The sequence below is a fragment of the Pteropus medius genome, unplaced genomic scaffold (assembly GCF_902729225.1).
Source record: "Pteropus medius unplaced genomic scaffold, Ma_sr-lr_union100, whole genome shotgun sequence".
Taxonomy (NCBI): Eukaryota; Metazoa; Chordata; class Mammalia; order Chiroptera; family Pteropodidae; genus Pteropus; species Pteropus medius.
The window spans coordinates 10,456,616-10,484,113 of record NW_024351730.1 but is presented as its reverse complement, the minus strand read 5'-3'; the positions used below and the strand labels follow the sequence as shown (position 1 = coordinate 10,484,113).

General features: G+C 35.3%; 1 protein-coding gene across 2 annotated transcripts in view; it reads right to left on the bottom strand.

The window, feature by feature from the left end:
- Nucleotides 1-27,498, bottom strand: part of CEP135 (centrosomal protein 135) — a 66,089-nt gene that overhangs the window by 15,997 nt on the left and 22,594 nt on the right. For both annotated transcript variants that reach the window (XM_039845264.1, XM_039845265.1), the window contains 11 exons: nt 25,857-26,080; nt 21,851-22,003; nt 20,833-20,985; nt 16,976-17,053; nt 12,078-12,229; nt 3,544-3,659; nt 3,304-3,458; nt 2,819-2,874; nt 1,911-2,079; nt 958-1,068; nt 498-683 (listed from right to left, as the gene is read on the bottom strand). In XM_039845264.1, coding sequence (XP_039701198.1) covers nt 498-683; nt 958-1,068; nt 1,911-2,079; nt 2,819-2,874; nt 3,304-3,458; nt 3,544-3,659; nt 12,078-12,229; nt 16,976-17,053; nt 20,833-20,985; nt 21,851-22,003; nt 25,857-26,080 — 1,553 coding nt within the window. The remainder of the gene's footprint in view (nt 1-497; nt 684-957; nt 1,069-1,910; nt 2,080-2,818; nt 2,875-3,303; nt 3,459-3,543; nt 3,660-12,077; nt 12,230-16,975; nt 17,054-20,832; nt 20,986-21,850; nt 22,004-25,856; nt 26,081-27,498) is intronic.

Genomic DNA, 27,498 nt, shown 5'->3' with positions numbered 1-27,498 from the left:
GATGAACCTTGTGGTTAAGTGAAACTTAAGTGAAATAAGCCAGTCACAGAAAGACAAACATTATATGATTCCACTTATATGACGTACATAGAGTAGTCACTATCACAGAGACAGAAAACAGAATGGTGGCTGCCAGGGACTGGGGGAGGGAGAATGGGGAGTTAGTATTTAATAGGTACGGAGTTTCAGTTGGAGAAGATAAAAAAGTTCTGGAGATAGGTGATGGTGATAGTTGCACAATAATGTGAATGTAGTAATTGCCACAAAATTGTATACTTAAAAATGGATAAAATGGTAAATTCGATGTTATGTATATTTTCCTACAATAAGAAAAAGTAATGAGAGCTCTTAAGCAAATTATCAGAAAGATAAAAAAATTAGCACTGAACTTGATTTTATCAATACTTAACCCTCACTTTGATAAAGTACCTTTGAATGTTTTCTGCTTGATTAAATAATGTCTTTACAAGACATTACAAGACAAATAAATATATTACCTCCTGAATTTCTTTTTCTAACAGCTCCACTCTTTCACGAAGGTGTCTCCTCTCTGTGTCAATAGAAAGAAGTTCAAGGCGAACTGAGCTGCTTTCTCCCTCAGCTTGATGGGCTTTGACCTCCCAGTCTTCAGCACGGTCATGAAGCATCTGAAATCTATCTAACAAATCTTGATTTTCTTTTTCCTGGTTTTAAGCATAATTAAATTGTTTCTAAATTAGTAATTGTCACTTACTGTAATACCCATGTCATAAATATATACACAAATTGGGATTTTTGTTTTAATGTAGGAAGCATAAGCTATCTGTGCAGATACTATACTAAGATCTATGGGGATACATAAAAAGACAGTAAGCAAGATCTTCACTCTCATAAGTTAATATCTAATAAAGACAGAATAAAGAAATATGAAAAAATGAAAAACAATCAGTCTTACATCCAACCTAAACATTTTTTCACCTTAGCAGCCATTAAGCTCTCCCATCGTGACACCTCAGTTATGTAATTATGAACCCTACTCTTCATTTCTTCTTTTTCTTGCACTGCTGCTTCCAATTCCAATGAGATTTCCTATAAATCAGAAAATTGAAGACAAATCTAGAATGAACATAGAACCTAGTAAGTTCTATTTATATTCAAATGGTTACTTTTGAATTTGGGAAGTAAGAGAGAGCAGGAAACAGGGAAAAGTGTTCCTAAGTGTTACTTTCACTCATTTTCCTGACTGATCTTGACTTTTTAATGAAATATTAACACACATCTCCCACAATAGTCCTAACCATGTATCTAGTATTTATTCATATTAAGAGCTAGCTATGCTCAACAGTCGACATTTTTAAGAATTCATATATCAGCAATAGGCTTTATAATAAATAATACTGAAAGTAATTTTAAGAAAAACAAAATATTTAAAATAGGAAAATTATTAGTCTTTTTAGTATAATCCTTCAATAAACCAGCACAAACAAAACCGATACCTTTCAATATTTGCCATTCTAAATTATTCATTAATTTACTCACAGGTCTACCTCTAAGCCACTTGAAGTATGAATAATTAAAATTTATAATGGGTCTTTAAAACACAGCAACTGAGGTCCACATCCAGTGGGGTGGCAAAAATTTCTGTCACAGAGAATATCATGCTACCAGCTTTAGGATTCCTCGTAACAAAGACCGAAATGGTAAGACCACAGTTGTACCCATTAGACACTCTGCAACATATAGCAGCATTCTTAACCACATTTTTAAATACCCTTATAGATACCATTCTCTTAAAGAATTATTTGTTGTTGATATTTATATTATTACATTAAACGAGAAAACATATTTAGAGCTTTAAGATTTAGCTAATAATACACATCCTATAAAAATGTAGACAGTAAAACTATCAAATTTCATGCATTTGCTCATACCTGGTTTTCTCTTGCCACTGTAGCCAGGTCATCTTGTAATCTTCTATTTTCCTTAAAAGATATTTCTTTAGATTTTCCTACTTCATCGAGTTCTTTGTGAGCTGCATCAAGCTGGCGCCGGAGGCTGCTTATCTCACGGTCCCGACTAGTTAGAGTTTCTTTTAGCTGGCTGTTGCATTAGTAATGTGGAAATAAGCAAGAAAGCTTCTTGAAAAATTTAGTCCATTTAAAAGAAAACTGTTGTACTCTGAATTAAATATACTAAGAATATAAGAAATTATAACTACTATATTAAGGCACTGATTATTTAGGTAAAGCAGATTTTAGCTCTGTACCAGTCATGAGCAAATAAAGCCATAAAATAAATGTATTATTTAAAAAGTCAAGTAAAAACAGAAGACTTTCAAGTGTTAGGAGATTCATCTAGCAAATAATAGGGTAACAGATTCAACTGGAAAATATTTATTTAATGTTCAATTCACCACTATTATGTAAGGGTATACAAAATAAATATAATTAGTGACTTCTGAAGTAGAGAGACTAGACATAAAATGTAAAATTTTGTAATAGTGTTCAAGTTAGATTTAGATGTAGAATAAATTCAAGACTGGCTACTAAAGTAATCTATGTTTTAACAATTAGGGCCTGCATTGGGTAGTTACAATAAAGAGCAAGTAGGCATGGAAAAGAATAATTAATGATATAACTGTTTAGATGTAGATGACAGAATAAGAAAGGAAGTTAAAGAGAATAACATTTTCATGCAAGAGCCTGAGAAAATGATGCTGCTGTTCTCATCAAAAACAGAAAAATTGAAAAAAGAAAGTATCCTATTGTCAGTTGGTACTTAAAGCTGCATTCACTGAAAATGTCAAAAAAGGCTGGATGACATTTCATTGCTTACTTACTTCAGAGAAGATTCATACTCTGAGACTGTTATCTTCATCTGAGCAATAACGTTTTCCTATAGAAATTACAAAAAGATAAAATTTGAAACAATTCATATAGAAATGTCTTTAGTTGAATTTATATAATTTATAACATTTATATAGTTAAAATCCAATTAAATAATTATGCTATAGACAAAAGTTCCAAGTAAATATGTTTCCATGTCCCAACTGTCTTTCACATAATTTGCATGTTTCTATCCACTCTAAGAACTTGAATTGTTTCCTTGAGTTTGCTGTAATCAAAGCTGATAAAATTACGTTCTACAAATAGAACTTTTGAAGATTCAAATTATCGAGATAAATTTGAAATCTAAACATATTAGAAGCTATGGCCTGGGTTTTAGGAAGTTGTATATGGGTGATAACTGTATATTTGAAACATGTAGTTTTCAAATCTTCTTTTCTGTTTGGATGCTAGATAAAAACATTTAACAGTCACATACTTTATTAGCTAGGTTTTCTTGTAAGTTTGCAATCTGTTCTGTCTTCTCATCTACAGTCTCCTGAAGAAAGTCTTTTTCTTTATCAATAACACCAATGGTCTTTTTCATTACATGAGCCTCTTCATCTTGTGAAGTCATCTTAAGGTGTATTTTACCTATAAATGAAGTGTTTGTTAGCTAAAGTAAATTGGGATTAGCAAAAAAAAAAAAAAAAAAAAAAATTTTTTTTTAAATACTTACTTATTTTTTCCTCTAGTATTTTAATTTGTGCTTGGGCTGATTCAAGTTCACCTCTTTTTAAGCAAAGTCGGTGCTGATAATCATCGAGTGACCGCTGTAGCTGCTCATTTACTATCCTAAAGAATTGGTGGACAAAAACAAACGATATTTTTTTTATCTCTGGCAGAAATAATTTTTTAAAATTGAGATATTTTAAAAAGATGTTTCTTTTTTTTAAAGTTTCTTTTATTTTTTATTTTAAAGCTCTTCCAATATAATCAATGGCATTATATATTATTTCTTGCCATCTACCATTTTCTTCAAAATGGTTCCATCCTCCTAAAACTAATATAGTATAAAAATCAAATTAATTATGTACTCTTTTCTAGAGGCAGTTTTAAAGCTTCCTGGTAGTTTTAAAGTTCTCAGTTTCTTAATATCAACTATGTCTCTTAAAATCTATTTCCAAAAGTGGTAGCAAAAAGAAAGTCCTGTTTTTACAGTACAGCTTAGAACTTCAAAGGAATATCCATATATCCTAACCATGCAGACCAGTGAGCTTTTAATTCTGCTTCCTTTTCTGATTTTTTAGTAGGTAGTCAACTGGAGGTCATAGTAACCTGGGGAAGTAGGCATTTATTGTAGTGACATGAAGATTTAAGACTAAGGATTTTGCTACCTTTCAGGGAGCAAAATAAAGGGCATATAGAACTAAAGACAATTTCAGAATAATCACTTACTGATCAGTAAGATTATTTTTCAGAAGTAACAAGAATTTCCTCTCATGTCATCTAAGAGTCTTTGAAATAATTTTAATCCTGACCTAGGAGTTCTTAGCTCTGCCTTGCTGGGAAGACATGGGTCTCACCTCAAGCTACTTATTGGGAAGTCCCACAGGTTTGTCTGAGGATAATGCAGGGAAGAAGATGCCAAGGGTGGCTTAGCTTAGAATTGGAGGAGGTTTGGATTCTGAAACCACTAGTAAGATGGGACAGCTCCAGAGAAATGAAAAAGTTTTACTGGCAATACTGAAGTATTCTGAAAGACAAAGGACATGACCCTGACTGCTTTAACAGTAAGTGAATGGTGACCAGAGGTAGAGAAGAAAGTCAAGCTGAGAATGACTTCTTTAGAAATGCACAAACAGAATCCAGTCAGGAAGACTTTATGTTCAAGCAATTTAATTCATAAAATTATCTGGGTCCAGGTGACTGCACTGTCTTTAAGCTGTTCCTAAAAGCTATAGCAATTGCTCCAAGGGATATAACTATGAGAAGCAGAGAAAGAAGAAAGCTAATATTCATTATACTGGTACTTTATATACATTAGATCTTATTCCTAGAGTGGTTCCATAATCAGAACTATTATGCCAATTTTATAGAGACAAATAACCAATAACTTGTCCAAGGTAACAAAGCTTTTAAGGCAAAGAAAAGATATAAATCCAAGCTAATCTAACCTGATATCAGTGTTTTTCTACTGTATCACATTGTACTCTATGAAGACCAACAGGGAGACCAACATCCTCTACGTGGAAGGGAAAATATCTTCCGATAAGGTATACAGAGTCCTTTCAAAAACAGAATGGCCCAAGGAGTTCCTAATGAAGGACAATGAGTAGTTGACAGTACTTGAAATCCTAAATATAAACATAACAATCTCTTTACATCTAAATTCATAAGCAGGGTTAATTCCTAATGAAAGTGGGCTGATAAAGAAGGCAGAATAACATGCTGACTGATTATACATACAAAGTAGGTATTTGGTGAGTCCTAAAAATAGCTTTGCCTTTTCATATTCTAGTGTAGACAGGGATGGGGACAACAGAGATTCTACAACACATCTTGGATATAACTTTTCTGACAGGAGTATTGCTGCTAAGATAAAGGTTTTCTTAATGAAAGAATTGAGGTATAAAGTTCATAAGGAAGAATAGTTGAATGACTATCATCATATCATTTGTTCATCATGGTGTTTGGAAAGGAAATTTTGAGGACCTTCTGATAACTAAGTTCTTAGGAAAAAGGAACCAATTTCTTAGCTTTGAAAGTGCTATAAACATAGCAAAAGAAAGTGATGATTTCCCACCAGAATGTCAAGCAATAAAACTTCACTTAGAATCAAAGTTCTAGCTCTCTACTACCTATGTGGTATGCATGCTTTTATTTTAGGGGGCAAAAGTAATTACTTCCCTTCATAACAGAGTATATGTATATTTTTAAACTATTTATTTATTTATTCATTTATTCATTTATTATTTATTTATTTGTTTGTTTGTTTATTTAGCATTTTATTTATTTTCCCCCCTCCCCTCTGGTAACCACCAGTCCATTGTCCATGTCCATGAGTCGCTATTTGTCCTGTTCATTTGCATAATGGAGTACATTTTAAACAAAGACAGCATCTTAAAGGGTCCCTTATTCATAAAAAGTGTTCAAGTTCTAAAATGGAGCTGAAGTTCCATCTAAGAAGGGTAGGTTTGGAGTTTTAATGGAATAATAGAGGAAAGAGATATGGTATTGTTTTATTTTAGCTGTCTCCAAGAGTCTATGGCCCACTACTATCTGAGAAAGGCTACTATAAAATATCATCTCTTAGAGAGCCAGAGTGGGGACCGGGGATCAGGGCTGGCTTCTCTTTTACCTTTCTGCAAAGGGATGACAATTTTATCTGGTGGCCCTAGTTCTCTTGGCCCTTTCAAGTCCAGCCCATGAGCTCAGCTGTCCTCACTTAGGGCCCTGGCTCCTCTTCCTATCTTGGGAGAAAAAATGTTAGGCATGCCCAGAAGACAGTTCTTAGGCATCCTAAGGAACATATGAACCTTCTTTTCCTTTTCTAAAATGGTTTCAATTCCTTTAACAAATAAATACTTCTCAAAGGAGAAGTTATATTTGATTTTCTGAATACACCCAAATCCTACTGTAACAACTGATAACCTATTGCCATTATATTAACTCTAACTAGTTTATGGACCGGGAAAACCTGCTAATGTGTTTAATGCTGAATAAGTATATAACCCTCTAGTTTTGAAGAAGGTTCACAGAAGGTTCACAACTAAACACTAAAGTGAAGTGAAAACGGTCTGAAGTTATTTTCAGCTGCAGGAATCTAAATGTTTAGAGCCTCAGAGCTAGCAAATTTAAGGTTTAAGACTGTTTACTATGGGGTTGTTTGAGAAAAGTCAGTTGTCTGACTGGGCTGGAAACTGTCTTTAAGCAGAGTTTGGCAAACTATGGCCTGCTACCTGTTTTTGTAAAATCTAAAAACCAAGAATGGTTTTTACATGTTTAAATGACTGAAAAAAAATTTCAATAGAAGATTAATATTTTGTGACATAAAAATTACATGAAGTTCAAATTTCAGTGTCCATAAAATTGTATTGGACCACAACCATACTCCTTCATTATATATTGTCTATAGTTGCTTTTGTGCAACAAAGGCAGGGTTGAAGAGGCGAGACAGAGACCAGAAGGCCCGCAAAGTCTAAAATACTCTGTCCTTTTACAGAAAAAGTGTATGGATCCTTGCTGTAGAGAATGGCTAGCATGTTATTAGAAGCTAAGACTATCTTATCTTGGGTAGAGTGAAGTTGCTTTATAGTATTTTGGCTATAAAGTTTTGATTTGGGGAATTAAATGCCAGGTCCCATTAAACACTAAAATTCAAGGGAGACAACAGTCATTTGTTTAATGGGTGGTTAAAAAGTGGGATTTTGTATTATGAACTCTGGTACTTCACCAAAAGAGCAAACCAAAGATCCTCTATTTGGACAATTAGAGACTATGTTTGATACAGTCTGTTTGGTGAAAAGAAACAGAAAGAAACAGCCATTCCTGAAAATACTGTTTAGTGGCACTGAAATCTGGTGAAAAATGCCTAATTCAGGAAGGGAGAGAGAAGATGGGTCCGCCAGGCACACGGAAAGGAATATATGATTCATCTATCTATCAGCTTCTTACATGTTTTCACGTCTTCAAGGGAAAGAGAACTTGATGTGATTAAAGGGGCAGCAAGATCTCTATTAACCATATTGAAAGTAGCATGAGGTTTAAATGATGTGGCTTTGCTTCCACAGAGTGCTTGGTGTTACGATTTGTTCGGAGTTTAGCTTTGGATTTGGCTTGAACTCATGGTTCTACCAATGTATACTTATATGAAGAATGTGATTGACACACTTGTCTCAGAGACAAGGTAAGTCAGATTTCTCTGTAAAAGCAAAACAAAGTTATGAAATCATGAAATTTCCCAGGTTATATAAAAAACTCCCCACAATCCCTTCCTAAACACAGTAACTAAATTACACCTAGGTGAGGAAAGCAGCAGATTGAGCTCACAAGAGAAAAGGGTATTAATATAACAAAAACACCAAAGGAGCTGTCGCAAGGTATCCAAGAGAGGGCTCTGAAAGCTCTGCCTTAAATGCCTAAGACTGTGAAGGATCTCCTGTGAGGGAAGGAAAGGAGAGTTGTGGCAATAGTCTGAAGGAAAAACCAAAATGGATTAAATGCCACGTCCAGTCAACTGCTGGACATAAAAGAGAAAAAGGTAGACTAATAATTCTGCATGACAGAAATATACCATGGTACCTGTATTTTGAAGCTGAATATGGACATGAACCAGAAGAGTAGCTCTCCTTCATAGGATGTATGTAGTGCTTGCAAAAGGAAAGAAAGAAAAAAAGAAGAGAAGGTAGGGAAAAGCGGCTTCTACTTTATTTTTCCTAAAGTCTAACTTATCAAGACTTGTAGTCAGAGCAGCAAAAGAGCAAAAACTAAAGATGCCCTAAATGAGTTGCTAATATAGTATTCCTTAAATAGACACATCCAGCTCTTGGTCTTATTTCAGTTAAGTTTTGTTTGTTAATCAGAAACCCCTTATGAATCAGTCTCAGGCCTTTCTTTTCCTAATTATTCCTTTGATTTTCAATTCTGTTATTTTACTATGTATTTTTGCAATTTTCAGCGTTTACATATTAGACCTAGTATCTTTTTTCTATCATTTCTTTTTATCCTTCTGAGTTCTGATTTCTAGGTGAATTTCTTGAGGTTGCTTTCTGTATCACCAAATAGGTTTTCTGATATATCTATTCTGTTCACTAATACTTTCAGTTTTAATTTATCAATCTTTTTTCTAATCATCATTATTACCACAATCCTTTCTCATCTCAAGTTGTTACTACTTCATGACTGATTTAGTTTCAAATATGCAATGTCATATTGACATCTGAAAATCTTTTCCCAATTCTTACTGGAAACCTAATTTAGAGAGAAATATTTCTTCTGATTCTTCAGAGTGAATTCTTCAGAGTGTTTCCTTCAGTCTTCTGTATTCTAAATTGACCAATGGCTAACCAACGACCCAATCTCCTAAGGCAAACATTATGCATTACTGCATCTTTTTCTCATCCCCATGTAAGTCATTCAAGTTCTTCTGATTTTATGAAAGAAATCTTTCTTAAATCTGGCCTTGTCTTCCAAGTTCACTGCCACTGTTTCAGTCAAGACACACGGCCCCTACTGTTTGCCACCAGTTTCTTAACTCTAAACCCATCTTCCCAATTTTTGCCAGAGTTAAATGCTTTCTAAAAAAAATATTTATTTTAATTTGTTTCAAATATACGGTACATTGTTTAGAAATCTATATATTTCATAAAATGATCCCCCAATTGCTCCCACCCTCCCGCCCTCCACCTAGCCAATGTATTATTAATGCTAACTTCATTCCCTATGCCGTGTTCCCCATTCCCCGTGACCATCCATCAGCTACTAATTTGTACTTCTTTAACCCTTTACCCCATTCTCCCAGACTCCCAAACTCCCCTCCCCTCTGTTTGTCACCAAATTGTCCACTATATTTGTGAGTCTGTTTTTGATTATTCTTTTTATTCCTTAGAGTTCACATATAAGTGAAATCATATAGTGTTTATCTTTGTCTGTCTGACTTAAACACCTTCTACGTCCATCAAAGCAGCATCTTTTTCTATCCCCTTCCTTTTCATATGTAGGGGTCTTGTTTTCTTATCCTTTCAGCCACTCTATCTTTTGGTTGGAGCACTTCTTTTCCATTCAAGTTACTTATTGATAGGACTGTAGTTGTTACCATTCTTTAGTCTTGATTTTGACACATTTTTCTTGTTAAGGAAGTCCCTCCAACATTTCTTGTAATATTGGCTTGGTGGTGATAAATTCCTTTAGCTTATTTTTGTCTGGTAAGCTCTTTATCTGTCCTTCAACTCTAAATGATAGCTTTGCTGGATAAAGTATCCTTGGTTGTAGATCCTGGATCTTCATCCTGTTGAATATTTTGTGTCAAGCCCTTCTGTCCTGCATAGTTTGTTTTGAGAAATCAGCTGCCAGTCTTATGGGTGTTCCCTTATGAGTAATTATCTGTTTTTCTCTTGCAGCTTTTAATATTCTTTCTTTGTATTTAATCTCTGGCATTTTAATTATGATGTGTCTTGGTGTGGGCCTCTTTGGATCCCTGAATTTTGGAATTCTCTGAGCTTCCTGGGGTTTTATGTCCATTTCCTTCACTAGGTTAGGGAAGTCGTCCATCATTATTACTTCAAATAGATATTCGACATCTTGATTTTCTTCAGTTACGCCGATCAGACAGATATTTGGACTTTTAATGGTGTCTCATATACTCCTTAAATTATTTTCATAGTCTTAGTATCTTATCTCTTGCCATTCTGATTGCGTGTCCTTGGCTTTCCCATCCTATAGATAAGGCATTTGATTCTTTTCTTTATTCACTTTGTTTATTCCTTTGTTTATTCTATTTAATATACTTCTCATCTCAGATAATGTGTTTTTCATTTCAGACTGGTTCCATTTTATAATTTCCATTTCCATTTTTATGTTTTTTATCTCTTTGTTGAAGTTCTCACTGAATTTATCTATACTTCCCAAAAGTTCATTGAGCATCTTTATAGCCAGTGTTTTGAACTCTGCATCTGTTAGATTACTTGACTCCATTATATCTGAATCTCTGTTCTCTTCTCTCATATGGTTTCTGCTTCTTTGTCTTCCCATTTTGGCTGCCTTTCCGTGTCTGTTTCTATGTACTAAGAAACCTCCTAAGTCTCTCGGTCTTATTAGTGTGGATTTGTAAAGTAGGTGTCCAGTGGCACAGTGCTAAGAGGGGTTCAGCTGCAGGCCAAATTTAGCCCAAGCCTCTGCCCCTCTGGGGCCACCTGTTAAGATTCAGCAAGCAATCCACAGATGCTGTGCTTATAGTTGCCTCAAAAGGCCACACCAGAAACCGAGGCCAGCTGCCTCCAGTGTGAGTCTAGGCGCTGCTCAGCAAGGAGCACCTGACTCACTGAGGACACAACTGGATGTGGCTTGGGTGGGGCCCTGAGTTAGGGAAGGCGGGGTGTCAGGGAACCCTCTGGGCAGAGCGACATCTGTTATCCAGTTTGATGACATCACAGATATGGCTGCTCTGTGTCTGCGCACTGGGAGCAGGGAGGGCTGAACAGGAAACAATGGATACTGCTGGCACTTCTGTACAGAGCGAGTCTTGCCTCGGTCCTCACTCCGACAGTGTCTCCTTGTAAGTCCCTGGTGCCCCCTGAGCGCAGCCAAAACAGTGCTGCAGAGCAAGCAGGTCCGTCACTGTGAAAATCCACTTGCGGAGGCATCCCCTTTAAGAGGCTTCTGCTGCTGCTGCTTGCTGCTGCCGCTACTGCCGCAGCCGCAGCCTCTGTCCCACTCAGCTGCTCTATCCTGGGCCGCCCCACGTCCTCGCCCCGTCCTACCTTCTGCCATTGCAGGGTGATTTCTTGGATTTCTCCCTAGTTGTATGACTTGTTTATCTAGATCCCAGGCGATTTTTCCTTGCTGCTGCTCCTTGTTTCCATCACAACTTTGATTTGTTCGCCAAAGGGATGAACAGAGCCTCTATCATCTACACCATTTCTTTTCCTCTCCAGAGTTCACATCTTAAAAGGCATGGTGTTCATGTCACACCCATAGTTAAAAATTTATTTTCTATGTTTTTAAGGTAAAATCCAGACCCTCTTGGTTATCATACCAAGTTCGTCAAAATCTGACTCCTCCTGTAGATACAGCCTATTTTTCCATACTGACCTTCTTATCATTAATCAGACATATCACTTTTTTTAGACTCTGTATATGAATACTCTGATTTTATATTTCTTTGAAAGAAGAAAGAGAAGGACAATGACATAGGTAGCAAAAAATTAGGAATTTTCAGCAATCTTGCACTATGGAACACAAATGTGAAGTATTTGTTAGAGGGATTTTTGAAAAAGGTAAGTACAAAAACTTGCCTGTGATCATATCAATCTGTGAAGTCTTTAAAAATACAGATACTCAAAACTTGCTCAGATTCACACAGTGAATAAGAACCTCCAGAGATCAGCCCCCAAATTCATACTTTTCAAAAGCTCTCTAGGTGATTCCGCGGCCAGGGCAACTTTGGGAACTACTGCTCATAAAGCCTAGTCCCAAAATGCCACCATAATGAATCTTACATAGCCACAAACTTTTTCCCAGGAGCGAAATAACAAAAAAATTCCATAAACTTACCTAAGTGAATTCATCTCTGTTTTCTGAAGAGAGGAGTCACCAGCCACATGGTTAAGTTTATGGGCTTGAAGTTTTGCTTTGCTCTCTAGTGAATCTATTGCTTCTTTCATTATTAAAATTTTAGACTTTAATTCACAGTTTTCGTCTTCAAGCTATAATTTAAATTTTAAAAATTAATAGGTATATGTCTCAGTTTTGTTTTCATTAAGTTTTCCTTAAGCACATTTTAATAACATTTATTGAAGAAAATGAAGGAAATAAATTTATTTAAAAATACTTTAAAGTCACGTGTACACGTTAGGTTTTATATATTAGAATGGGCATACGCATTTCTCTCTTCTTTTCAATATTACTGAAATGAAAGAAAAGATGCAAAAAAAAAAAAGCAGGAAAGGAAGAAAAGACTATATCCATAACAATGAAAATGGGAAGAGAAACAATTAACGGAGAAAAATTTTGAGGAATTGCTAAAGAACAGTAAGTAGATAGGACTGAATTAAAAAAAAAAATCAGAGCAGAAAATACTGTAACCCATTTAGGCGGTGAACACACACCTGAAACTAATTTGATTTTATTAATCAATATCACCCCAATAATTATTAGTTAAAAAAAATACTGTAACCCAAACACAAATGAGCAAGACATATAAAGAAACTGTAAAATTTTATTTTAAGGGATAAAACATAACCTGACTTAATGTTAAGACATACCATGTTTCTGAATGAAAACACAATATTGAAAATGTATTAAAATTTCCTGAAATAACTGTTAAATTTAATGAAATTTCAATAAGAATCTTAACATAACTTTTTTTAAAATAAAGGGGAGTGGCTTAGATTTCATTCTAAAATTAAGGAAAAAAATGTATGGAAAAAATAGGAAAATTGGGGGTGGGGGAAAAATGCAAGTAGATTTGTCTTATAAGATTCCAAAATAAATTAGAAAGCTACTGTAATTAAAAAGAGTGTGGATTTCACATAGAAATGGACAAGCAAATACATGTACACAAAGGTAAATTTAGAAAAGGTAGCATTTTAAGGAAGTGGAAAGAGAATAAACTCTTTAAAAATAGAGTTGGGACAGCCACTTATTGAAGAAAAATATTAGACAGATTTCTATTTTATTTTACATATAAAATAAATTCTAGATGGAATAATAATTGATATTTAAATTCTAAACCAAGAAATATTAGTGATAAATATAAGTCTTCCACTTAAAACTGAAACTGACCACACACATTTTGTTGAACTGACCACACTCTCTTTCCTCTGGAAACAGTGTTAAAATGAAAGTAAAAATAAATAAATAAATAAATATTTATACATTCTTAAGGACGTAGAGGGAAAAAAAAGAAAACAAGAATGGAGAAATGTCTTCAATATCTTGTGGAAGACAAAAAGAATAGACTGAATAAAGACCAAAATCAAAGAAAGATATAATCTAAAGCAGTTTCTGAACCTAGGAACTACTAACATTTGGGGCCAGATAATTCTTTGTTGAGGGGAGGGGAGCTATCCTGTGCATTTGTAGGATGTTTAGTACCATCTTTGGTCTCTACCTACTAGATACAAGATGCACCTTCTCCCCTAGTTGTGACAACCAAAAATTCTCCAGATATTGCCAAATTATCTCCTAGGAGGCAGAACTGACCTGAGTTGAGCACCACTGATCTAAAGGGACCACAAGAGGAAATACCAATGTGCAGCCAGATGATTTACCCCGAAGAAGCTCAACATGTGGTAGCACCGAGTGGTAGGCTGTGATCAGGAGCAAAACTGAACAAGAAGACTGGCTGAAGGTCTATATACTGGGGCCCCCACACTCCAGAAATCTCTCACCTCTTTCTAAAGTCATTTTGGAAATTTAAAAAATATAGCTAAATTTTTTAAACTCAATAGAAAGGTTAGGAGATAGAGTAACAAAAAAAGTTAAAAGTATGAAAGACATTCTCAGATAAGTAGAGCTATCGTCTACCATCATGGAAATTCACTAAATAATCTTAAATCAATAAAGTAAGACTATGTAGCACAAGCGCATTATTTAAAAACAGAGATAAACACCAGGAGAAAGTTAAAAGTATTGTGGGTGGTAGTTTTCAGAATAGGGTGATGGACAAGAAAACTTTTTTCCCCTTACAAACCTTTCAGAATTTCTTGGTGTATCTTGCACAAATAAGAGTACACATACGGTGTAAAGAATAAAAAATGAACATTTGTGTATCCATCGTATGGCTTAAAAAATGTTACCTGAACCTTTAAAATCCCTTGTGAACAGTCTCCAATCACATTCCCCAACCCCCACCCACCATCCTGAGTCTGGTATTTTTCATTTCTTGCTTTTCCTTAGTGTACCCCATCTGTGTGAATCTGTAAACAATATAATTTAGGTCTGTATGTTTTTAAATGCTACATAAGTGGAATCATACTGCATATTTTCTTCAATATTATGTGTAAGATTCATGCATATTGATGTGTGTAGCTCTTGTTCATTCATTTTCACTGCTCTAAACACTCCACTGTATGAATTGCCACCATTTATCTATTTTCCTCACAACTGGCATCTATATTGTTTTTCATTTTCTGCCAGAGAGTATCTTAGGCTTTGTGAGCCCTATCGTCTGTTGCTACTATACCACTGTAACATAAAACAGCCACAGGTAATATGTAAACCATGAGCATGGCTGTGTTCCACTGAAAACTTTATTATAAAAATAGACTGGAAGCTAGATCTGGTCTGGGGGCCATAGTTTGCTGACCTCCACCCAGGGTCTGCATCTAGAAGTGGATGTGCTGACTCACAGGGCATGCCCTGCTAGACAATGCCAAATTATTCTCCAAAGAGGTAGCCATTTGCACTTCCAGAAGCTATATACACTCGCTAATAATACTTGTTATAACTTGTTAATTTATGATGACCTCATAGATGTGAAATGATTTCACTGCAGTTTTAATTTGTACTTCCCTCTTATTAAGGCAGAACTTCTTTTTATGTTTATTAACTATTTGTAATTTTTTCTGCCATGAAGTGTCAACTCACATCTTCTGTGTAGCAAGTTGTTCTCTCAATTAGTGGCTTGTCTTTTCAATTCATGGCTATTTGATAAACAAAGATGTCTTTGTGAAAGTGGTCTCATTTAATATCTGTTTTCTTTAATGGAATAAACTTAATTGTGTCTTGCTTAGGAGCACACACTCTAGAACCAGACATCGCCTAGCTCTGTGATCTTGGGCTAGTATCCATCCCTTCTGCCTCAGTTTCATTATCTGTGAAATGAGGATATAAGCATTTACTTCGTATGGTTGTAAGAATTAACATAACATATGTAAAATGTTAAGAAAAGTGCCATAGTAAATGCTAGAGATATGATGCTATTATTATTTCTCTAAGGTCAAAAGATTTCCTTTTAAAAATTGTAGCAATTTCTTAAATATTCAAGGTTGCAAGTAATCTTGAACCGATTTGGGGGTATGGTAAATTTGGGATAAGATCCAATGATTTTTTTATATACATATATATGAATAGTCAATTGTCCCAGAAACAATTACTGAATAATCCATCCTTTCCCTAATGATCTGAGTGAGTCCTTCATATATCAAGTTTCCATATACTTGTGGATTTATGGGTTCACTTTCTCTACTGGGTCTTATCATTCTCCCTTAATCCCTGTGCACTGCACTAGCTCCAAAGCCTTCTTATCTGATAGGACAATTTCCACACCATGTTCTTTAAAAATTCTTTGTGATTCTTGGCTCTCTGCTTCTATGAAAAATTAAAAATCTGTGAATTTTCTCTCTCTCTCTCTCACACACACACCCCACACACACACGTTCTTGGGGTTTCAGATAGAACTACATCAACTCTATAGATTACATTGGGGAGAATTTACATTTTTATAAACCTGATATGTCACTTTTTTTATAAGTCTGATATATCTCTCCACTTATTTGTCTTCTTTGATGTCTTTCAATAATGTTTCATAATGTTTTCCATAAAGACCCTGAAAATTTATACATAGGTATCTTGTATTATTTGTCACTATTAAAATGGTATAAGTTTTCTATTTATTTATCTTAAGATTTGTCATGCTACCAGAATTTACTGCACGTTCTGATTCAGAGGATTCCTATTTTCATAATACTTAGAAAATTATCAGTTATTATTTCTTCAACTACTGCCTCCCCCACATTCTATTATATTCTCCCAGAATTCTGACTAAATATATGTTAGACTTTCTCACTTTATTCTCTAAGACTTTAACTTATTTATATTTTCTATGTCCCATTCTCTTTCCAATGACTTTTAATATTTTAGATATATTTTCCAGTTCATTAATTCTAACTTTCAGCCTCAGGGCAAGCTGGAGTGAGAGGGACTTAAGAGAAATAAAAATGGTGGAGACATAGTAAACTAGGCAAAATGAAACACAGAGAGAAAAAAGACTGCAAGAACTCCTACCAATTTTTTAAAAATTCTATTTCTAGAGAAAGCAATAAAGAATGAAAGTGAATTTTACTTTTCACTCTATGTCTGAGTCATATTATTTTTTAACAAGAGCTAAACAACAATCAACATGCTAATACCTGCTGAGTACTTACAACATGCCAGTGATTCTTCTAAGTTCCTGATATAATTAACTCATTTAATCTTCACAAAGTTAAGTACATTCTCGTTTTACAAATAAAGAAATTAAGGGGCGGAAAGTTTAAGTACAGGAAATAGGCAAAAGAGATGGTTTTGAGCCCAAGGAGTCAGCCTTCAGAGTACACACTCCTATCACTATTATACAGCCTCTCTAGCATACTACTTTGTAATTTTAAAAACATATAGTATATTAAAACTATAATTGAAATAGACATTCATACAACACAATATATCCCAAATCCAGTTTGATAAATTACCTGGTGATTAATACATGTCAAATGTTCAATAGTTTTCTCTAATTCCGATTTTCCAAGAAGACTCATTTCCTGGAGATTCTGAAAGCAAATTTTATAGAATATGTCCATTTACATCAGATAATAAAACCAATTTACCAAAGCAATGCAAGCCTACAGTACTATTTATTCCACTTATTGTTTTATAACAGAATATTTTAGAAAGAAAATCAGACATTTTATAAAAACGATGTTTTTAGTTGAAAAACAAAGCACAAGAGGGTCTCACCTTTTACACTCTACCTCCGTGTGTGATTATAACAGAAGACACCGAATGGTATAGATTCGTTTATAAAGATATACACAGATCAATCCATTAACACAACCATAAAGGGAAAAAACCAGCTGCTTAAATAAGCTTGGGAGTATGCCTTTTCCAGAGATAAAAGAGGCACAGAGTGTAAAGGAAGAAAAGATGAGAAGAGAAAGACACAGGGAACAGAATATTATAGGGATATGCAAAATATCACTTTCAAGAATGGGCTGGTCAATAACGTAAACACAATTGCTATTACCTTATTCAACTCTTGCTGATGCTAAGTCTAGGACAAGTGACATTAAGTTGGTGTTCTCTGAGAATTTTTCTAGTGAATCTAGTAGATTCAAACTTTCATCTACTTCATTCATTAAAAATAAATAAAGCAACTGAAGTTTGGATTACACATTTGGTTGAAAGGGTTGCTGTGTTGTATGTATTTTTTTCATTTATTAAATCACTCAAATTATGGGTATGTACTACATACCAAGCACCAAGCAAGATGTGAGGAATACAGTAAAATGGATAGTCTCTGATGTCATAGATACTACAGCCTAGTAGAAAAGACAAACCTTAAAAAGATTCTAAAATAAAATCCATGAAAAAAGGAACTTTATGGCAACATACTGCAAGGGAATCTAGAGTCTAGAGTCCATTTCCCATGTGGGCAAATGATTTTTAACCTGGCTCTAAAGGATGAATAGAAATTAACCAGGTGTGAGAACTGAAAGGGGTGAAGAATTTTCCAATAGCCTACGTAGAAAGCTGGGTTAAGGAAAAGTTCATTAAGCCTGGAGCTGAGAAAATGAGGGTTGGGGAAAGAGGGAGATCTGTTTGGGGAAAAGAAGCTAGACCTAGAAGTAGGCAAGGGCCAATCATTGAAATTCTTGGAAACAGTTAATGGATTTTAAATAGGAAGTTACATGATTAGATATATTGGATTGGAAAGATGACTCTGACTTCAGTGTGAAATATAGTTTTGAGAGGCTGCTAATACCCCAATGCATTTGAGAAACAATAATGGCCAGAACAGGATGGTAGCAAGAAAATGGAAAGAACTAGACATATTCAAAAGAAACTAATGTGACCTCAGGAGCCAGACCCCTTGTGGCTTCATAAGTAGGTCATCTTGGGCAAATAATTTAAACTCAGAAACCACATCTGTAAGCATCACTTATCTGAAAAGGCAATTGTGAAGATTTACTGAGATAGCCCATGTAAAAAGCACTTGCTACAAAGCCTCCCACATGGAAAGAGCTTAATAAACATTAAATATTATTTAAGAGGTAGCACTGATAGGACTTGGTGATTGAGAGAAATGAGCTTTCATGGAGAAAGGTGTCAGTAATGATTCCTGGATTCGACAACTGAGTGGACAGTGGCATAATAAGAAAGTATTAGAGGAGATTTAAGACATGAGATGATTCAGTTAAGTAAAAGACCTGTTGTAAACTCATAAATCCTGCCTCATACTAGGCACAAAGATTCTGCTAATATGAATACCACTTTTTCTGAGTTTTCAATACTACTGCATTTTGCAATCCTATTTTTACATTCCCTGGTCATTTCAAAAGATATAGAAAAGGATACAGAAAGTCAGTAGCTTGTACTAAAAACTGCCATACTGCACATAAGTTATCTGTCTGGTCATTTTAACATTTATTTTTATTAAAAAATGTGCCTCTAGAGGGCAGCATTCCAAAATTACCTGATTGAAAGTATTCTGTTGGTGTAAAACGTGAACTGAAAATTTATGGCATAAAGACTACCTGATAATTAATGCTTAAATGTTCTTATTCTTAATTTTAGCTACTAATTTCTAAACATTAAGTCAGTAACATATTTTTGGAAGTAAACTATGTACTCTATAATAGTAACAAGAACAGTTAATATTGAGTTCTTATTCTGTACTGAGTACTTGCTTTATGTATAATAATGTACTCTTTTTTTGAGATTAAAAAAGGAAATATAAAATACTGCCACTAGAGGACCGAAAAAAATGGCATAGATGATAGAAGCTCTGTTCATCCCTTTGGCGACCAAATCAAAGTTGTGATGGAAACAAGGAGAAGCAGCAAGGAAAAATAGCCTGGGATCTAGATGAACAAGTCATACAACTAGGGAGAAATCCAAGAAATCACCCTGCAACGGCAGAAGGTAGGAAGTGGTGAGGATGCAGGGCTGCCTGGTCTCAAGCAGCTAAGTGAGACGGAGGCTGCGGCAGATGCCTCTAAAGAGGCCGTGTCTGCGAGTGGATTTTCACAGGTGCGGACCTGCTCACTCTGAGCACCAGTGCCTATCTGGCTGCATGCAGGGGACACCAGGGACTTACAAGGAGACACTGTCGGAGTGAGGACTGAGGCAAGGCTCGCTCTTTACAGAAGTGCCAGCAATATCCATTGTTTCCTGTTCAGCCCTCCCTGCTCCCAGTGCGCAGACACAGAGCAGCCATATCTGTGATGTCATCAAACTGGATAACAGATGTCGCTCTGCCCAGAGGGTTCCCTGACACCCCGCCTTCCCTAACTCAGGGCCCCACCCAAGCCACATCCAGTTGTGTCCTCAGTGAGTCAGGTGCTCCTTGCTGAGCAGCACCTAGACTCACACTGGAGGCAGCTGGCCTCGGTTTCTGGTGTGGCCTTCTGAGGTGACTATAAGCACAGCATCTGTGGATTGCTTGCTGAATCTTAACAGGTGGCCCCAGAGGGGCAGAGGCTTGGGCTAAATTTGGCTTGCAGCTGAACCCCTCTTAGCACTGTGCCACTGGACACCTACTTCACAAATACACACTAATAAGACCAGGAGACTTAGGACTTTCTTAGTACATAGAAAAAGACACAGAAAGGCAGCCAAAATGGGAAGACAAAGAAGCAGAAACCATATGAGAGAAGAGAAGAGAGATCCAGATACAATGGAGTCAAGTAATCTAACAGATGCAGAGTTCAAAACACTGGCTATAAAGATGCTCAATGAACTTTTGGGAAGTGTAGATAAATTCAGTGAGAACTTCAACAAAGAGATAAAAAACATAAAAATGGAAATGGAAATTATAAAATGGAACCAGTCTGAAATGAAAAACACATTATCTGAGATGAGAAGTATATTAAATAGAATAAACAAAGGAATAAACAAAGTGAATAAAGAAAAGAATCAAATGCCCTATCTAGAGGATGGGAAAGCCAAGGACAGGCAATCAGAATGGCAAGAGATAAGTTGTTGTCATTACCCAACTCTGCCACTGTAGCACAAAGAAGCCACACAGAATATGTAAATGAATGAGCACGGTTCCAATAACATTTACCAACAATGAAATTTAAATTTTAAAACTTCCATTTGTCATGAAATATTCTGATATTTTCTCAATGATTTAGAAATGTAAACACCATTCTTAGTCCATAGGCCATACAAAAAACACGGTGGTCTGCATTTGGCTCATGTGCCTCTGTTTGCCAACCCCTGATCTAGTTGTACATTCTAAATAGTCACTTCACAGGAAAACATGTATCAAGATCTCCCTTTTTCTCAATAAAATACCTTTCAAAAATAAGGCAACCTTATTACTTACTTTTAACTTGTCTTTTAAAGCTTCCTTTTCTGCCATAATCCTTCTTAAGTCAGATAATACAAGTTCCTTTTCTTTTTCCATAAGACTAACAATATTATGGGAGACTGTGCTTTGGGTGGATTCTTGTCTTAGTGAAGATAATTCTACCAGAGCCTTAAAGAATTAAAAGATATAAATAAAAAACACTTTGCATATTCTCTCGGTTAAAAAAAAGAGGCAAGCTAAACACATTTTACCTTTGTTCTCTTTCCACATTCTGAGGAGGGGGAGGAGGGGAAGGGGAAGAAGAGGAAAAACAAAAAGAAAAGGAGATTGTGGGAAGTGCTAGGCACAAAATTTTGGAAACCAGATAGTAGATGGACAACTAGTAGTTAACTAAGCAGACCCAAGAAAGCTGATATCTAAGCTAAGAGTGAGGAAAGCCCAGAAGTGGATCAGAATCCCAAAAAAGTTCCAAAAGTGAAAATAGCTTTTTCAACTTGACCTTTTAACTTGCATGTCCTTCTTACCCTCTTGAAGTAGCAGGATTTCATGGGAGATTGGCATAAGAACAAATTATGTGATAGATACCATGCTTTGCTCAGATTCACCTTGGCTTCTGACTGGGCCAAGCCGCAGTCTCTCTTCCCTAGAGTTTTCTCACTAGGGACTAAGTCCTTAACACCCAATATACCAACCCCCCTCAAATAGTGGGTGCTACCCACTGTTTGATAGAGATATCCTAACACATCTGAATCCCAAGAATTAACGTGGCTTAGAGTCAGTCGAAGACCTGTTCCAGGTAGTTTTAGATTATCTTTAACTGACCTGACACACAGAAGAGAAAAGAATAAACATGGAGAAATAATATAAATCTCTGCTTTGGGAACAAGATGATAGAAGAAACTACTACTTATAATTCTAACCATGAATGAATACAACGTCCATATATTACAGTAATTTAAAGGTTATATACTGGCTCCATTATAGTTAACTGATTCTATATAATCTGTTAGCTTAATTATAATCAATTTCTTACTTCATTATATAAGACACTTAGTTTATCTCTTTCTGCTGTCAATAATTTAACATTGGACTGTATATCCTCCATATATTTTTCAAACTTTTCCAGCATATGCTGAAGTTCATCTCTTTCTCTTGTGATCAGATGAATTTCTGAATTGTAATCACCCTGAAACATAATTTAAAAACAGAAGTTATCATTTGTTATAATTATCACCACAAGGTTGTCACAAGGATGCTGGTGAGGCTGACTACAAGATACTAACAGACAAAAAGGACACAAGTTCCTTTATTGTAGTTAAGGAACACAATTTTTAATCAATAATGAGAGCAGGAAACAACAGAGTTGGCAGTACTGGAGCAAATTTCCTGGCCTTCAAGTTCCGAGAAAGGGACCCTGCTGCCAGTGATATTATTTGATCAGATTCCATCAGATGCTTCAAGTGTCATTGTCCCGGAGTTATTTACACTGGTGATAACTAAAGTATAATCTGCAGACCAGAAGCATCAGCAGCCTCTAGAAAACGGTTAAGACATGCAAGTTTTGGCGCCCACCCCAGACCTACTTAATCAGAAACTCTGGGGAGAAGGCCCAGTAACTGTAGTTTATCAAGCGGTCCAGGGGATTCTGGTGCATGCTAATTGCTGGGAACCGCTAGTTTATAACCCTCTCCAGGAAAAAGACTAGGAGGTACTATGTGCCTGCTCACCCAGTGCAAGTAACTATAGCAGCCTAGCATACTCCTCAGTGTTTCCTGTGACTGAATCTAAGATCAATGTTCCAGGTGCACCAATCTCCAACTCTCCTAGCTTCAAACTAATGTGAGGTCTATTTTTGCAATCAGATAAATGTAAATATTTCTACCAGGCAGTGTACATTAAGCTACTTCTGACATTTCTAAAACAAGATTCTACCTATTATTCTAGCATAATGAAAAGATGCACTATCTTCACAGCTACTGTGGAAAATAAAGATGGTAAATGTAGATTTGGGATCTATGGTTTCTTAATGTTAAAGTACTAAATTCAAAAGCCCTAGGTAGAGATAATCTGTTAATTTGATACACTGGAAAGCATCCTGACATATGTTATTCAATATCTACTGTGCACATACCATGTCCAATGTAGACTTGGTAAGTGATAATATCTGTGAGGAACTCTTCACCTACCATTTGGAAATATGTTATCTTCTTGGTTAAATAAGCAAAATCAAGGCATATGGATGAGATTACGTATCTGGATACCTTAAAGGATAAGATATCTTCTAGGACAAAAGCAGATTACAGTTTGAGTTCTTAATCAAGGCTTAAATAACTATAAAAGAAAATCTGTAACCTAACCACACCTAAATATCTTACGGAAAGGAAGTGGTCTGGTGCACTTCAAGAAAGGAGAGCTCGCTGAATAAGGATTTAACAGTGTATTTTCATTATTATTTAGGTCTCAGCTTAAATGTCACTTTTTCTAAGGAGTCCTTCCAGATTCTCCAATCTAATTGAGATCTCCCTCTATATACTCCCATAGCATTCTGAATCTTTCCTATATTCTTTTTTCATTAACAGTTATTATAAATGAGATGACAGTCATTTATATGATTATGTGTTTAATATATGTCTTTACCACCAAAATATGAGCTTTATGAGGAATATAGTAGGTTATCTGGTATTATTCACATCTTCAGTGCCTAGCATCATAGCTCGTAAAATGAATTCCCTAATATTTATTGAATGGCCTTCTTAAGCAGGAACTCTAGCTCTTTTTAAAATGTATCTTGTATATATTTATATTTGTGTTGAAACATAATTGTTAATAACTCCCTTTTACCCCTTCATTGTTCTCAAAACACACACACACACACACGTATACACAAACACAAGGTCACACACAGACAATGCTGAAGGTTATGAGGATAAGAACTATGTCTTTTTTCTCTTATCCCCGGGACCTCATTCAGAGCAAGTTTTCAGTATATATCTGTTGAATTGAACTTGACTTTTGACCTAGACCTGATGAGCTTGGAACCAGCAAATAATAAGGAAATGAAACATTTACTAGGAACTAGATGTTACACTGGACCCTTATGCAAGTTAGCTCATATAATCTTCTTAAGAGGTAGTTACTTTCCTCACTTTGCAAATGAAGAAACTGGGATTCCAAGGTCATAAAGCCAGTCTGTGATGTGAGAACTTTGATCAGGTCTCCAACTCCAAAAGCACTTTCCACTGCACTATACTGAAAACGCACAGTTGGAACGATGGTGAGTACAAGGTGAAAGGGGACCGTGCCCTTTCCAGACAACAGAGCAATGGGTGTATTGCTGATAAAGATCACTGATATTAAAAATGTTAAAAATTTTTTTCTGAGTTGCAATCCCAAGAAACTGTGCTAAGAGTTTACCATAAAGCAGGAGTTGAAAACTCACAGCTTGTACTAAATCCAGCTTTGAAGTGGTCTTTGCTGTTTGCGAACCAAGTGTTTCCAAACACGTTTAAAATACTCAATTTTAGGTGGGGATGCACTCTCTAGTTCCCAGCACTCATGACTGAACATTCCACCCATTTCGTTCATGTACAGACTCACTCTTTCCTACCATGGCTGCAATTTATTACTGGGACTCTAAAATGCTCTGAACACCCTAACCTCTAAACGTTGGAAGATAAAATATCTATGTCACGTAACATCAGAACATTTCAAGAAAGTAAATAAGTTAAAGGGGAAAAAGTCTCTCCTAATTTTACTAGTACCTTACCAGAATTTCTTATTTGTCTTTTGACTAAATCCATACCAAGCAACTGAATTAAATATTTAGGTTAAACGCTTTGAGATATTTATCTACTCAGTTCTATTTAATAAATACTTGATTAAACTAAACAATAATTTTGTGCAAGATTCTCCTACATGATGAAGGTGGCCAATTTGGTGATTTATTTTTCCTGAGTCCTAAGTGTATATGGAATTTAAAAAAACAACTTAGTGACACATAAATTAATTTACACTGTATTTTCCCACCAATTCATTGTTTATAATAGAGAACATATTATAGTGTTTATACTGACACCTGTAAACAAATTCAGCCATTAGCCAATGAGGTTAAAAAACAAACTCTAACCAGAAAACAACTCAAAACCATTTGACAGTTGACAAGGTATTTTCAGGAAAAAGATGATACAACTGGCAAATTTAGCCAAGTCTGAAATAAAAAGTTTTGAGTTTTAATGAGGGTACTCCCAACTTCCCCTAATTTCCTCTGGTGTGTAGATAATGTTAGAGTCATATAAACCTACAGGACTCCTATAACTCCAAAGCTTAAAAAAACTCTAAAGAACTCAAATGATACTCATAAAACATTGAAAATAATTAGGAACTGACACAGACACACAATTTTAATCTCTCATGAATCATAGTTAACTGTACCTACTATATATCTTTAGACTACCAATTTGTAAATGTGGTTGTACGGTACAAACGGGATGATCTGCTCAAACCTACTTCCACTTTCTACTTCCTCCCTGTTGTATGGCTAAGATGGAAGAATCATGTTCTGCACAATGTGACCCACCTTTCTGTCCAGTCTAAGGCTATGAATAGCATAAAGCCATCTTGCCTGCCATGTGGAAAATCCACTCTGCTTCGAGAGAGGAAATGCAGCTGATACCAAAAGTAAAGGCTAGAAAGAGAGGAAACGTCCAGTAGCATGAATTCCTAGTTCCGCTTTCTAGAAATCCACACTCTGGAAACTCCTGCATTCCTTCCATATACCTAATGAGCTGTTTGATTTTTCCTTAATTTCCAGTATGCTTTATTCTTAAGTAGTTTTGTTATGCTTTGTTCTTAAGTAGTTCTCCTAATTAATGCAGTGTCCCTATAGTGTCGGTCAGAAAATAAAATGAAAACCAAAACTAAGAAAGACTTTCTGAAAGCAAGTATGAACAAAGTCACATTTAATACAGTATTAAATCAGAAAAGTTAGTTCAGAAAGATACTCTCTTGCCTTATCAATTACTCTTATAAAGAGATGTTACCTTTTCTAGTGTTTTAAATATTGGAATTTTTTCACGTGCAGAATAATTTGTAGAGCAAGATCTTCGCTGTATTATATGTTGAAGTCTTTCTAGCTCTTTCTTATAAAAATCTCGTTCTTCTTCTATACCTTTCAGAAATGTATCTAAACGAGAAGGTGACTTGTCTCGACGTTTTATTCCATGTTCTAGCCTCATCCTCTCAACTTCCAAAGTAAGTTCTCTTTCTGCAAATTAAAGTAATTATATCTTAAAACAGTGTTGCATTTAAAATGTATAATTAGCCAAATAAATTATACCAATAACTTTTAGAATGTAAGCTACTAAAAATCATTAACTGTTTGGTATTCTGCCCACAACTGCTAGATATCAAAGAGGTAAATGTTGAGAAGAAAGGAGAAAAATAACGAAGTGAAAATTAAATCAAAAGTTTAAATAAAGTCCAATAAGTCAGTCTTGCTGCTTTTGTCTTATTCACAAGAATGGGTACTATTTAGTACTATTTAGTACTACATAATATAAAGCAATAAATTACCACATGGTACTTTCTGGTGACTTGAAAATGCAATAAAAGAAAAATCTATCTTCAATTAACTATAATATATGCAATTTTAACATTAAGCTTGAATTTAATACAGTATATACATAAAAGAGATCAAAACAACTCATCGTTCTCTAAATAAGCACAATTAACTTTTACCATAAAAATTACCATTTCATGACTCAAAAATAACCTAATACTGGTAATTTCATATATTTCAATCTGACTTAACTGATACTCATTAGAACTCTGAGATATGAAATGATTTTCAAGACACAATGATTCACTCTCATCTCTCTTTTCATTCATTCGACACTTACTGAGTATTTACTACATACCTAGCACTAGTTAAGGATACAAGTATGAACAATATAGCCAAGGCCAAACAGTTATTCTAATTATAGTAGGATAAAAGCTACGGAAGAACAGTGTGCAATGCAATCTGAAGGCTGAATAGGCAAATTCATCCTGAGAAGAGGTGACCAGAGAGGTAAAAAGCAGCTAGGTGAGTGAGAAGAAACGGGCAACTGTGTTCATTGCTAAGAAGGCAAATGAATTAATGAATGAAAAGTGTCCACTGCATTTAGCATAACGGTATTGAGTGATGACCTTAACAAAAGCGGTTGTGTTGGTGAGATGGAGACAGAAGCCAGCTGGAGTGGATTGAGAAACTAAAAGGTAGTTAGTGAGTGATCAAGCAGGAACAGCAAGTGTGGATAACTTTTCAATATGTTAAAGCTATCAAGAGGAAAGAGTGGCTAGAGAGTTTTTGTTTTAGAATGGATGAGGTAAGCCTGTTTGAATACCAATTGAAAAAAAAAAAAACAAAAACAAAAAGAACAGTACAAAGACTAAATACGTAAGGTTTATAAAGTTAGAGAAGATAGCACCAGAGGATAGATGGAGGCTGTAGCCTTTCGTATAGGGACAAACCTCCATTTTAACAGGAGAGAAGATAAAGATGGACAAGTTTAAGATTTGGAAACTAATGGAATTCCTCCCTGATAGTTTCCATTCTCTTAGAGAAACTGGAGGTAAGATTGCCTACTTAGAATGGGGGGTGGAATGAGAGTCACAGGCTTACTAAGAATGGAACATATTTGA